The sequence below is a fragment of the Xiphophorus maculatus genome, chromosome 15 (assembly GCF_002775205.1).
Source record: "Xiphophorus maculatus strain JP 163 A chromosome 15, X_maculatus-5.0-male, whole genome shotgun sequence".
NCBI lineage: Eukaryota > Metazoa > Chordata > Actinopteri > Cyprinodontiformes > Poeciliidae > Xiphophorus > Xiphophorus maculatus.
In genome coordinates, this window is record NC_036457.1 from 826,185 (window position 1) to 841,004 (window position 14,820).

At 35.2% G+C, this 14,820-nt stretch overlaps 1 protein-coding gene across 4 annotated transcripts in view; it reads left to right on the top strand.

The window, feature by feature from the left end:
- LOC102216585 (dystrobrevin beta-like) overlaps window positions 1–14,820 on the top strand; it is a 31,014-nt gene that overhangs the window by 5,868 nt on the left and 10,326 nt on the right. For all 4 annotated transcript variants that reach the window (XM_023348186.1, XM_023348188.1, XM_023348189.1 and 1 more), the window contains exons 2-12: window positions 2,400–2,460; window positions 7,697–7,764; window positions 7,868–7,948; window positions 8,063–8,276; window positions 8,524–8,609; window positions 9,716–9,870; window positions 9,999–10,098; window positions 11,005–11,165; window positions 11,958–12,082; window positions 13,534–13,605; window positions 14,425–14,502. In XM_023348186.1, coding sequence (XP_023203954.1) covers window positions 7,698–7,764; window positions 7,868–7,948; window positions 8,063–8,276; window positions 8,524–8,609; window positions 9,716–9,870; window positions 9,999–10,098; window positions 11,005–11,165; window positions 11,958–12,082; window positions 13,534–13,605; window positions 14,425–14,502 — 1,139 coding nt within the window. In that variant the 5' untranslated portion in view covers window positions 2,400–2,460; window position 7,697. The remainder of the gene's footprint in view (window positions 1–2,399; window positions 2,461–7,696; window positions 7,765–7,867; window positions 7,949–8,062; window positions 8,277–8,523; window positions 8,610–9,715; window positions 9,871–9,998; window positions 10,099–11,004; window positions 11,166–11,957; window positions 12,083–13,533; window positions 13,606–14,424; window positions 14,503–14,820) is intronic.

Below are 14,820 nucleotides of genomic sequence, written 5' to 3' on the forward strand. Positions count from 1 at the left end.
TGGCTGGGGAGAGGGAAGTCTGGGCCTCCCTTCTGAAGCTGCTACCCCCGCGACCCGACCTCGGATAAGCGGAAGAAGATGGATGGATGGATGGATGGATGGATTTGATCGCTTATAGATTACCTTTATTTTTGCTTTTTAGTCTGATTAGTACTTTGGATCAGCAAATATATTTTAATATTAGACAGATATAACTTGAGAAAACACAAAAAACGGTTTGCAATTAAATCCCAACTCGCACCGAAGCACTGCTACATTACAGCAGCGCCCCCAGAGGCTAGGAGGGGAAGCGATTTTCCATAGGGTTCGGTTCGTTTGACATGTTGCAGTGTGAAAGCGAACCACACCAGCTGAAAATGTAACAAATGTTGCAATTTTAGTCCCCGATTGAACCAAGTGAACCGGGCTTTCAGGTGTGAAAACACCCTAAATGTTCTGTTGTGCTTGTTTAATAAGCTTTATATGTTTTTTGGCAGGAATGTGATGCCAAAGCTCTAGACTTAAATGCAATTGAGATGTACTGTGACTTTGAACACACCATTAATGCTTGATAATTCTCCTGTGTGGGTCAATTCTCCTTAGAAAATGTATCTAAAGTGATATAAAAGATGCTTCATGTATTTGTTGCAAGAGAGGGACGATGAGTTATTAGATTTAGGGTGTTATTAAGTTTTCACATAAGTCTAGTCCTTCCTTTTAAAATCTGAAAAACTCAGAGAAAACAGTAAATTTGTGTCACTCTCTGCTCAAATTATGTACAGTACGCAGTACAAAATAGCAAAAATAAGCATGGCTCTTACCCCGGGAGATGTTTACACTTCAGTCCAGTGTTGAGATTATCATCATCTGCGGGTGTTGAGGTTTGGATGCCGACAGGAACATAATTTCTAGAAGCTAGCAAACGATTTTTTATTCACTTTCATCTGTTCAAACTTCCAATCCCCATTGTTGTCTGATACAAGATGTATTGGAGGGTTTGTGTTTCTGTGAGAGGTTTTTTTTCTTGTTGGTGTTTGGCAACTGCTCTGTATTTACTTCCTTTTCTTATGTCCTACCGACGTCTCAGTAGGTAAAACAAAACCACTTGGCAATTTCTATTGTTTTGAACATAAAAAAGCATTTACCATCAATGCAAATTGCACATGCCTTCCTTGCTAAATCTTCTATTTATTTGAAGCTAATGACTGCACCGGATATCCACACAACCTTAAAAAGTCTTAAGTTGATGCATTTCAAATTAAGGCCTTAAAATGTCTTACTCTTTAAATGAAATTAGGTGGGGCTTAAATGCGTTCATAACAAGTCTTGAATTTTGTCGTGGCAGGACTCCTTAATCTTGTATATTAGTAGTTTTATACTTTATCCTAGCTATACCTTAGATATACCCTAGCTATACCCTTGGTACATAGCAAGGGCAAAAATATCCATCTAGCAAGCTAGCTATCTAGCAGACTAGCTGGCATAGTGTAGTTAGCTGGCAAAGGGCACACTAACTACCCAAATGCAGCTAAGTAGTTAGCTTTAGCCTTGCTAGTTGACTAGCATAAATAGGTAGTTGGCAAGGGTTACTACCTACTCTTACTACCTTTGGATATGGTATCCAGTTAGCCAGGATTGCTGGCTAGCTGGTAGTTAGCCAGCAATCCTGCGGTAGCTGGCTAACTACCTAACCAGGAACATAATTGTTAGATGCTAGCAAACAGTTTTTTATAAATTTTTGTTTGTTAAAACTTGAAATCCCCCTTTTTGCCTGGTAGGAGATGTATTGGAGTTACCATAGGCTAACTTTTCATAGGTACCCTATGGTAGTTAGCCAGCTCCTATAGGGTAGCTAGCTTGCTTTACCCTTGCTAACTACCTAGCAAGTATAAAGCTAGCTAGCTATTGGCTCACTTCTATTGCCAACCCATGAGATGTATTTATTTGTGATTATCTTTTGTACATTTGTTGCAATGCAAGTCTTAAATTTCATTCATAATGGTCTTAAAAAGTTTTAAATTTGAGTTAATAGAACCTGCAGAAACCCTGCTGTAAATAATCCCACATTTACTTTGACTCCAGAGAAATAAAAAGTCTTTTCAGAGTGTATTCGGAGTAAATTCTGTTCCAACATGAGGATTCAATCAAATTTTATTACCAACCACAAAAGAAATTCTAACATTTTTTTGGGTCAGTGTTGGGGAGATGACTGTTAGAAAGTCAGCAGAGATGAAATGTCCAAAATGTTAATACCCCCTTAAAGTATTCTTTTTAACTCCAAGTGATGATGAGGAGGAGGTTCTGCTCTAACAATCTGAAGTGTATTTCCTGTCAGCTGTGTTTGTCTGTGTCCCCGAATGACCTTTGACATTACTATCCACATGCTAAGAAGACATTTTTCTTCCCTCTGTGTCTGCTAGACGTCCTGCATTGAAGACCCCCCTCTCCCTCTGGGCCTGTTTGACCTCCTGACACTGAGAGGTATGACCACACGCACAAATTTAGTGCAAAATCTAACCAATGTTGAACTGTTCTCGTGTTTTTAAAATCAGCAAATGTCGGCCATGTTAAAACACCGCTGTGCAATGCAGGTGTGAGTCACCGCCTACACAAGCTCTGAAAGGCAACACATGCAGTCTGCAGAGAGGGTTCATACAGGTCCTTGAAATCCTTGGAAATGTACTTATATTAAATGCTTTCAAGGTTTGGAAAGTGCTTGATTTCTGTATAAATTCTTTGAAAGTTTTTAATATTCAAACTGCATAGTTTAGTGATAAAGTTAAATCGAGCATCTAATTAAAACCTTAAATTTGGAAAACATTTGAAACCAGATATTTTCATACTCTTATTCTTTTTCTTTCTGATGTTATATCAGACAAAATTTTCTTATTTTAGGTTAGTTAGAATTTCAAAAATTATTTCTATTTGCTAAATGCCAGAAAATGTGGTAAGAAAATTGCAGCTCTTTATGTCTGGCGAAGATCTGTTTGAGATTCGCCAAGGATCCGATTCCAGTATTGATTGGAAAAATGGTCGCCAAGCCGTTTCCATTCCTCTGATGTAGTTGTGAGAGAGTAATTGTATCTTCAGTGATTTAAAGCTTTCACAGCTAAAACAGGAAACTGATCTCACAGACCAAATGTTCTCCCATGTCAGCTTTACTCACCCTCAGACAGACATGGACAGGCAGACTGGGAGTAGTTATCACCAAGATGGAAATAACAACTTGCACATCGTGGGAGACCAGTGCGGTAACTGGTGAGCTGCTGGGAGAAGTCACTGCCCTATTTTTAACTCCAGTAAGAAAAGATTATGAATGAGATCATGAAGCATGTTTCTCATGTTCATTCACCTATTTAATTGACCTTTGGATTATGAAATGTTAGAAGATATTTGTAGCTTGAATTGAAAAATTGTATAGAAAACAACTAAAATATATTTTGAATGGATACTTAAGTTAAAATTTGAAAAGGACGACAATGTAACCTTCAAAAAGCAGCCATGTTCTTTGAGTCGCATGTTTTATATTAGGGGTGTCCAAACTAAATAAAAAGAAAACTAAAATCAAGCAATTAGTTCTATAATGTTTTAGTTTATTGTTTGTTTTTTATAAGGAAAGGATGTTATTCATCATAAATCCAAAACGTAAGAAGGATTAAAAGAAAGGCAACGAATTTATTCTCGCTAATAAGAACAAGATTTGGGTTTCTCTCTTTCAAAATGCTTTAGGAAATTAAATAAAAGCTTAGTCAGGTTTTCAGTAAAAGTCTCTGAATAGTTGAAAAATACATTGTTTTCTACTTGACTTATTTTACATTGTAAGAAAATTATGTTTATTTAAACATTTTTATATATATATAAAAAGTCTCTATTTGCATTAACCACCTGAGCTGGACAGGATAAATTTGTATCATTCTTGAAATTGCACAAACTCAGTCTGAGGGCCACAAATGGCAAAAGTAAACTGTTTGTGTCCAGTATGTGTGGGATCTGCAAAGATGTTACCTGCACTGTTTTTAGGCATTTGATATTCTTTGTAATTGTTTAGTGAATTGTAAAAAATTTACATAATTCCTCACCGTGCTGAATAAACTTTAAAAACCAGATAGTAGGGCTGAAATGATTAATCGTGATTAATCAATTGTTGACATAATTGTCAACTAATTTAGTTATTGATTAATTGTTAACCAGAGTATACACACTAAAAAAGGCTATTTGCAGCAAGAACAACATGTTCAGAGCAGTAATTGACCCAAAACTGTACAGAAATATACAACTAGCATCTAAGATCAAATAAAAAATAAAAACTTTGCGCATATATTCTGTACAAAACTCAAGTGGCATAGTTTTTATTTTTGTTTAAATTCTGTTAAGCAAAACATATTCAACAGATTAGTATTCTATTGATCTAAAGTCAGTCAGAAGAGGAAGAGCTTTAAACATGTTGATGTTGGAATAATTTTTTTTTTTTGCTGCAGACGCATCTTTTGCTACAAATGACCAAACTAAAGGAATTGCTTGAATATTGCATTTAGGCAATAAATTATTTATTTTCTTATATAAAAAGGGAATAGAATTGTTTATTTGCATTTAGAAAAATCTAGACACTGTCTATTTTTTATGCTATTAATCATCAAAAATAATTGATTAATGAATAACTAAAATAATAATATGTGCAGCTCTGTTTTAGAAGATTAAATTCTACAATTTACAGGTAATTTTTAGTATTTTATCTTTTGTATTGCAACTGCTTTCTGATCAGAACAGCTTGTTCCAGCTGCTCAGAACTGGAGAAGCTGAAGGTTTCATTTTTCAAAATGCTTTCCAAAGCCACTGACTCCTCTTTGGCGTCCCACGTTCTACAAATGTGTTTCATATGTATCTGTTTTATTTCCACAGTGTAATTGAGCAGAGAAAAACAATGTTTGGTTCAACTTAGCTACATTTACTGTCTTGTCAGGAGACTTCACATAGTTATAATGTTACAGGGAGAAGCCTAACGGTTGTTGATGGCACAAAGCCACTGGTATTTAGTGGGAAACCTCACCAGAAACATGCTCAGGCACAGCAGTTGTTTTCTTTCCGAAGTGTTTATGTTCCTTTCTGTTCAAAATTTCAACCATTACAACTTATTTCTAATCTGTATGCATTGCAATGACACACCTAATGTCCCAAACAAAACTTTACCAAAACTGAATGATCTGCTACTTTTAGCTCTGTTGGCTAAACTAGCGCAACATGTGGCTGATAATATCTTGTTTTGAGTGAAATTTTCTTATCCTTTCACATCCTGTCTGGCTTTAAGACAAAAAGAAAAAGTTTTATGCAAAAAAACCCTTTTCTTTAATGGCATATTTATAGGGCAAAAACTTATCTCTTTCTAAAACTCCATAAATGACCAGTTTTTAATAATATCTGTACAGTAAGTTACTGTGATTGTAAATACCTTCAGAGTAAGTTTTCTTTTGCTTTATTTTGTTTATTAATTGACAAAAGCCTCTCTAATTCAACCTGTGCAAAAAACACCATCAACAGTCGCTCTTGTGATGCCATCTATAGCAATTAATCAGTTATTCTGCCAATTAATCAGTTTGAAAATGTTTAATAAATTCTGCAAATTTTTCATTTAACAACTTAAGCTTATTTTATAACATATTAGAAATACAGAAAAATACTAATAAATGATTCAAATTCTTTTGATTAGAAAATAAACATTTAATTAGAAAATAAACATTTTATTTTCTAAAAGCCATAATAAAGCTTTCCTTTAGTGAACGCTTGATCACTTCGGCTTGACTGAACGTCAGTACAGTGTAGGATTGATTTGTTGATTACTTTTTGGATTAACCAGTTAATAACTGGGTAGCAAAAGGTGCTTGATATGAGATTTTATTTTCAGAATTTGAACTGGCTGAAGTTAAAACTATGCCACTTGAGGGTAAAACATATTTACAGACAAATGTTTTTTTTTATATCTTAAATGCAAAATCTATCTGTATTTTTGAACAGTTTTGGCTTGTTTTTTCCTCAAATGACTTTTTAAAAACGTCTATATACGCTTATTAGCGATTAATCGTTTACTAAATTACTTCACAATTATTTCAATAATCAATTAATCGTGATTAATTGCTACAGTTTCAGCCATTTTATTACAATATGCGAATAGATAGCGCTGTTTAGAATTTTTAGAATTTGTAGTGATTGTTCTTCTAAAACCTCTTAGTTGTTGTTGATTCATTTTTAATGTTTGTAAGGCTACTTTTAAAAAACATTTTAATAATTTAAGTTAAAAAATGTGAATTTCTTCTGTTGGTGCAGAACTGTTGTCAGGGATTAACATAGATCTTCATAAATTACTGTAGTAAACAAAACCTGGACCTTTTGTGAGCGTTTACTAGTTTTCTAGTTTACTAGTTTTCTGTCATCATGTAGATTAGAGTTGCTTAGTTTGTCACTGTTTAAATAAATAAATGGCTTATCCTTGACTAAACTTGACAATATTTTTAGCAACTGTTAAAAAAGTGATTTGTAACTGTGAGGAAGTGAAACGAGGAGTCTTTATTTTGTGTGGATGAAGGACAAAGTCTCCTGGGAAGCCTTCAAATCCTCTCAGGAATGTGTGTGAAGGAGCTGGGGGGTTGACTTGTCACCACATTGTACAAAGAATGCAGATATTTGTCCGCAACTCTGTCGTCTTAGTTACATGTTGAGCTTTTTCTTTCCTCAATTTAGCATTTTTTTATCGTTTTCTCTCTGCTTTCCTCGTTTTTCCTCCAATCAGAACAGCAAACTAGTTTTCTTCTTCTGTTCTTGTTGATGTGTTTATTTACTCAGCACTTTGATTTTTTTAACCGTCTCTTAAAATGAAAAAAAATATTTACAGTGAAAGTTTTTCTTATATTCTTCTATTATTTTTATTTGTTTCAACAAATAAAAATTGTATTTAAATGAATCCATCCTCTTTAGTTTAAAAAGAAAACTACAGTATGTTGATGCAATCCTCTAACCAGTCTGCCCCAGACAGTGAGACTGGTTATACTGGGATAGCGCGGCCTGTACCAGTGTTTCCACTCAGTCCGGAAAAGTTTATAAATTTGCAGTTTATAAATATTTAATTAAAATAATTTGAAGGGCTGGATAAGAATCGGACATTTAGTGCATATCTCATCCATCCATTTATTTATTCATTCATGTATTCATTTATCATTTCATCTGTGCTTTTATTCATCCATATATTTATTCTTCTGTTTATTCTTTCATTCATGTAGGCATTTATTCATTTATTAACCTAAGCATTCATTCATTCATTCATTCATTCATTCATTCATTCATTCATTCACCGGTATATGCATATATTAATATATTTATTCAATTCTTCATGTATTTATCATCTGTGCATTCATTCATTTATGAATTCATTCATTCATTCATTCATCTATGAATTCATTAATTCACCTTTTGTTAATTTATTCATTAATGCATTTATTCATTCCTTAGTTTATTTATTCATTCATTCATTCACTCAACTGTTTCATTCATTCATTCATTCATTCATTCATTCATTCATTCATTCATTCAGACATATCCTTCACCCTTTACGAACTGATTTTAAACATCTTAGTGTAAAACTAAAGGAGTTTGGCCTTCAGATTCTGCTCTGATGTGTGGAAGGTGATTGTTTTCTTTACTTTTCTGAGCTGTTTTCCTGTTTCTGTAGGATGGTGATGGCGGAAGGAGGGAGAGCTGCTCCTAGAACTGAGGGGAGGCAGATATTAGTGGAGCTCGGTGAGAATAATTATCTGTATTATTTCTATTTCTCCCTTGAAGGATGTTATGAAATAATTTTTGCCAGATGAATTAAAGGTTTTTGTTTCTGACTTTTCCGCAGGGGAACAGAACTTTGATTCCATTTGTCTCTCTACATATCGGACCGCCTGCAAGCTCAGATTTATTCAGAAAAGATGCAACTGTGAGCATCATCATGGCTGACAAGCTCTCAGTTATATTTTAAGACTTCCTTACAATCTAACACGTTTTAGAAGAGGAGAGGAAGCTAGCTGATGTTGTGTCTTCCTCCTTCCAGTGCATCTGATCGACATTTACAACGTGATCGAGGCGGTGCGGGACGCTGGGCTCAACGCCGTAGAGCTCAACGCCGGGATCTCCGTTACCAGACTGGAGAACCTGGTTTCCTCCCTGTTCAACCAGCTCAGCAAACGCCTTCCCACCACACACATCATCAACCCGCAGGAGAGCACCATCCTCCTCGTCGAATTCATGCTGGCCGCCGTTGACTGGTAACCTGTTCACATACAGCAGCGTATTACTGGTACAATATTTACCAGTAATATGCTCAAAAATTCATATTTCCCATCAGCCACTTGAATTTCAACATTTTTTGTTCTTCTTCAAAAATGAAACACCTGGAAAATCTGTGCCACGTTAGGTTCTTGTGTCCACATGTGGGATATTTTGCTGAAATATTCATTTATCTGCTGCACTAATTTGCGAACGCTAAGTGTAAATGTGTTTTCATCGTTCCAGTGATCCAGAAAGCCGTCTGACCGTTCTCTCTGTTAAAGCGATGCTCTCTATACTTTGTGGAGGAAAACTGGTGGACAAACTGCGATGTGAGTAGAAATCATTGTTTACTTTCTGCCCAAAGGCTTCAAATAACACTTAAAAATATTTTTAATATACATTTTTGATTCTGTGTGTGACAATTTTCAGACATAATCACCCCATAGTTTTACTAATAAACTCATTTTACAATGGTGGCGGTTTGGAGAAACCTAAATGCACAAAAGGCAAATGTCTTTGATACTTAACAGCTGCAGTTCTTTCTCTCTCTGTGTTTTTTTTTAAACATCCAAGCCTTAGAAATGCAATTATTTTTCATCTGTCTTTGAATTCTTTTAAATTGACATGATTTATTTTTTATTAATTTATTTATTTTGCTTTGAGCTATCTTTTTTTCTACTTTAAACTGACAGATGGGTTCTAATTAAGTTATTTTTTAAATAAATAAGTCTGCCAATAATTAGACGTGGGTGTAGCAAGTGGTTAATCTGTGTTAATTCATGACTTAAAGAGGGGGTTAAATAATTCTTTCTGGTTTTGATAGTCTTCTACGTTAATAAACAAACTAATTTATTCTTGGATTAACTCAAATCAGTTTAATCTGGAAGGCTTAAACGTGACAAAAATAATAATGCATGACTGACAGACATACAGAAGAGCATTAGGACCACTGGAAAAAAAAGAAATCAGACCTTTAATGTCAGAATTCGGACATTTATTTTAGAATTTAAATTTAATCTCAGAATTTAAACTTTAGTCTCAGAATTTTGATTTTTTTTTTATTGTGGCATTTTTTCTTAGAATTTGGAGATTAATCTCAGAATTCAGACTTTTATTCTCAGAATTAGAACTTTAATCTCTGAATTCAAGCTTTAATCTCTGAAGTAGGACTTTAACCTCAGAATTCAGACTTTTTTCCTCTGAATTCGTACAGTAATCTATGAATTCGTACTGTAATCTCAGAATTCAGACATTAATCTCTGAATTCTGACTTTTTTTTCTACAATGTTGCCTTTGATCTTCTGTTGTCAAACTCGTTCTCTTACTTTAATTCTTAGGAAACAGGTCATAATCAGTTTTTTCCAGTGGCCCTAGTCCTCCTCCACACAGACATCTGTAATTTTCGTAATAATATTCATCATGTTTCTGTCTGTAGATGTGTTTTCTCAGGTTTCTGACTCCAAGGGAGTCATGGTTCTGTCCAAGTTTGACAGTTTTCTAAGAGAGGCTCTCAAGCTGCCCACTGCTCTGCATGAAGGACCGTCCTTCGGATACACACACACTGTGGCTCGCTCCTGTTTCCCACAGCAGGTACACACACTTCACTCATCTGGGTTTTGTTACTCAGAGATTAGTTGGAGTTCCTAACAAAGAAAACAGAAACATGGAACGATGTTTGGTCATAAAATGTCTCAGCAGTTTTTCTTTTTTGTTTGTAGAAACGGGTGATGCTCAACATGTTCCTGGACATCGTAGCTGAGCCTCCGGAGTGTCTGGTCTGGCTGCCGCTGATGCACCGCATGGCCAACGTGGAGCACGGTACACACACACACCCCTACACACACTTACTCAAAATCCAAGGATTAAATTGCAGGAATATTCATAGGATAGATTTTTACAAAAACACTCAAATAACCATATTGGCCCAACTATGGAGAGCTGCTTCATTCAAGGTTAAATTGATAATTACTACATCAAATAAATAATTGTGCCACTAAAATAAAAACTAGATATTGAAAACATATTTTTTTAACGGGGAGCTGACTTTGTCAATCATTTTAAAATTTTTATATATCTTCATTTCAAAATTTATTCATTTCAGGATTTATTTGTCTTTATTTATAACTTCATGTATTTGAACTTAAATAAATGTCATAAAAAGAGCCGGAAATTATCAGCAGAGTAACCTACAATGTATTGATGTTAAGTTGAGCAGAAATGACTGAGCTTTTCTCATTTTAATGTTGGAAGTATTTATTTTTTATGCAGATCCTTTGTTACAAATGATCAGGTGTATATGTTATTGTATTTTAGGCAATAAAACACTTATTTTCTTATCTCAAATAGGAATTTAATTGTTTATTTGCATTTCTTAATGTATTTTTAATATTGTATACAAAAGAGTTAAGTGGAACCCCTGAATGTGCCAATTGTTTTGTTCAATTAATCTTCAAATTAATCACTAAATTAATTGATAATAGCCCAATTTTTTGTGTGTGTGACTAAATAGGAAAAAATGTCAACTTAGCAGTTTATTGAATTTAAGGCATTTTGAACAAAGCCTTTTTATTGCTTAATTGTTTTTTTTTATCTGAAATATTGTGCATATCAATCTTTAGAAAAAATATACAGAATTTCATTAATTATTTTAGTTTTTTATCATATTTATTTTGGTTTTGTTTGCTTTACTGCTAAAAATAAGTGTTTGTTTTGTTTGTTTTTCAGTCTATCATCCGGTTTCCTGCTCCTATTGCCGTAGCAACGGGATCACTGGCTTCCGTTACCGCTGCCTCCGTTGCCGCGGTTACCAGCTGTGCCAGAACTGCTTCTGGCGTGGAAATACCAGCGGCTCTCACCAGCACCAGATGAAGGAGTACTCCTCCTGGGTGAGTCCTGCTGCGATTTCTTACGTGTGACACCAGGGGGCGCTCTCTGGAGAAAAACAACGCAGATTATTTAATTTCACTTCTTAAAAAAAGGCCGATTCAACTTTGAAATATTAAATGGTTGAAAGCAGGTCATCACCGGATGTGTTTATTTCCACTTTTGTTGTTTTTTCCAGTTTATCCTGGAGATCCACCAGATTGGAGAGTAAAATAATTTCAGCAGAGAAATAATGAATTTAAAGACGCAGAAATGGGAGTTAAATTATTCATAACAAAGTCCTGTCACATCGCATTAATGCCTCGGTTTCAGGGATAAACGTCTCACCAGAGCAGCTTCCTGCCTGCAAACACTTTCTGCTAGTTATCCTCAGCAGATTTATGTTTATTTTATTATTTTTACCTCCTCCGTGTTTTTATTCTTCTTCTGTTTGATGTTCATGAAATAATTTCTTGCCTTTCAAATTCAGAAAAGTCGTATTAGAAGTTTTAGTAATCTAGAATTGAATGGAATCTAATTTAAACTATCCAGTTTGTCCATCCATCCATCCATCCATCCATCCATCCATCCATCCATCCATCCATTAGTTTATCCAAACATCCATCCGTCCATCCATCCACAGAATAAATGTGTTTTTAACATAAATTTGAAAATACATAGACGTCTTTATTTTTGTTATAGTTCTACTAAATATGATACATCTAGAAATTTTCTAACTGATTGTGATAATCATTTTCAAAGGAAAGATGGCGGTGACATGTACCAAACAATTTTTTTTCCCGTTTTTTTTGCAGAAATCTCCTGCGAAGAAGTTTGGTCGCGCCCTGAGCCGGACGCTGGGCTGCGTGTCGTCAAGGGAACCGCCCCATCCGATTTACCCCGAGGAGCCTGAGCGGACCCTTAACCTCACCAACATCATGTACGACCTCACAGCAGCGCCACACATCTCTGTTGTAGACGCTAAACAACAAGCGTTAAAAACTGCATTTACGTTGTGTTGCACTTAAAAGTTAGGAGCAGATCATCTCTGTTTTGCAACAGTTGGACGATTGAAAAAGTGCAGCTATGGTGAACTTACTGAACACTAGCGCTGAGACAATTAATCAGGTTGGATCGTGATGGATCAATTATTGAAAAAATTGTCAACTAATTTAGTAATCAATTAATCGTTAAGTGGAGCATGCAGACTCGAGAAAAGGCCATTTGCTGAAAGAATGACATAGACAGAGCAGTTGTTAAGCTAAAACTGGAAAAAAAATGTATAGTCTGCATTTAAGGTGAAATTTAAAACAACTTTGTCGAAATGTTCTACCCAAAACTAAAGTAGCATCGTTTTAGCTTCATCTGATTCAAATTCTGTGACAAAATGGTTCTATTAATAATTTTTTCATATCCAATTATTAATTGGTTTCTCAAGAAAAAGTCAACAGATCGCCCCTGCACTGCATTGCACTTCAGATGCATCCTTTGCTACAAATCATCAAACATTCACTAAAGGAAAGCTATGATACTGCATTTTAGGCAATAAAATATTTACAGTATTTAAATAAAAAGTGTAAAAAAATCTGAAGAATATGCCAATTTTTTATCCACTTAGTTATCAAAATAATTGATAAAGTTATTGTTACTTGCAGCCCTTGTGAGCACATTATCCTCTCTTAAATTGCGTGCAGTTGGGCTTTTTCAAAATATTATTCATGTTATTTAAAAAAGGTGTTGAATTTCTACGAACATTTTTCATTTTAGCTACATTTGATGTTGCTACGTTTACTTTTTGCAGAAGCCAGTAAAGCAGAGGGGCGACACTAGAAAATATTGGAGGAGTTATTTTATTTAAGAACAAAATAATTTGCTTTCTGATTAATTTGTAGACTCCTGAGCAACATAAAACATATTCATATGCTAATAGGACATTTAGATAGGACTGAGAATCGCAGACCCTCCTCTCTGAGCAAAATGCTCTGGTCGCTCCGCCCTCTTGGTGGATCTTTGCTGTTTGATTGTCCAAACGGCTGCAGACTGGGTCGTTACCGACCTGCAGGCGTTATACTCAGGGAGCCATATAAGTGAGTATAATAATGATATTTGTGCAGACTTACTTTTTTTGGTTTCTGCACAGATAATTTCCAACTTTGTGTGCATTTCCTTCCCCTCTTCCTTTCAGTTTTCTCTCCCTCTGCCGATCTTTGGCCTGTCTGTGTTTGCTCAGACTATATAACGATTCGCTGTTGCATGAATGCACTCAAAACCACGTGACTTTCAGTGTGGGTATGAGAGTGTGAGAGAATGTGTGTGTTTTCTGATAGGGAGGTCTATGCTTTTAAACTGCTGATGTCGAGGCCTTTATGGTTGTGCATGTTTGTTACTCAGCCCCTCCAGACCGATTGGGAACACCAATGAGGCCATGTTGCTGTCTTCAGCGGTACCAGAGTCGTCCAAAAGGTAAAGAGTGACACAAAGAGTAGAGAAATATTAACTTCACTGTTTACTTTCTGTTTGGCTGTCATGGTTAAAACAGTCGAGCTTATATAGAAAAAAATCCTTCATAATTCCTTTCATGTAGCTGCTTTTATTCAGTAACTGTTTTTTGTCTGTACCTGATAATCAATTCTTAAAATTAAATAATATTGGACATGTTTTGAAACTGATCAGTCCCTCCAGGAGTTGATCTTTTTCACTGATCAAAATCACTGATTTGTCGAGCTAATTTAGAAATTGCTGCATAGTATTTTGTAATATTTACACATATGTATGATGGTAAGTGGGACTTTTTGTTTGATAACGGATTATTACTTGACATCAAGTAAAGCAGAGGAACCAGTGAAGTAGAAGTAAGTAATACTGCCACCAGCAGGTGGGAGTTAGCATCACATAAACACAATGTCTGACCATTTTGGTGGAAAATTTGCGGTAAACTCGCAATTTAAGCATCATCGTAAAAAGATCTGGGGATCTGTTGATGTTCCATAAACATGGAAAAAACAATACAATATTACTTAAGTACACAACTGTTACGTTAAAGGTTTTATTTATGCATTCTTCTGGAATCTAAAGGGCCATGTAAGTTGCTATGGTGGGCCAGAAAATATTAGAAATGTTCTTTTAAATAAAGTATTTAGAAAAAGTTATATTTAACATGCCGTAATCCATCTAATCTCTTAATTTCAATCTGTCATTCTTAGAATAAGAAGATCAAATCACCTAAAACTGTAAATGAACCAACTGGAGGGATTGTGACCGTCTGTTTCTCTTTCCACCCAGCTTGGCAGCAGCTCAGAGGATGAACGAGGAACACGCTCTGATTGCAGCGTATGTCAATCGACTGCAGAGCGGCCCCTGGTGAGAGAAGCACAAACACACCAGCGAGGGTTGGGACAGGAGTTTACCAGTAATCAATAACTGAATAAACGTTAGTTGCAGCCCTATTTATGTGCAACTTTTCAGCAACATGTAGGAGCTTGTTTTAAGTCAGTATTATTATTAATATTGATTTAAAAAGTTCTAGTTACAGCGGCAGATCATTTCACTTTTAACAAGACATTTGTCCCATCTTATAAGTGAAATAATCTCAGTGGAACTGGTATTATTTGCTCTAGAAACTAGATAAAAATGTAAGATTTTGTTTTTGCAGTGTGCAAACGATTATTCAGTGATATA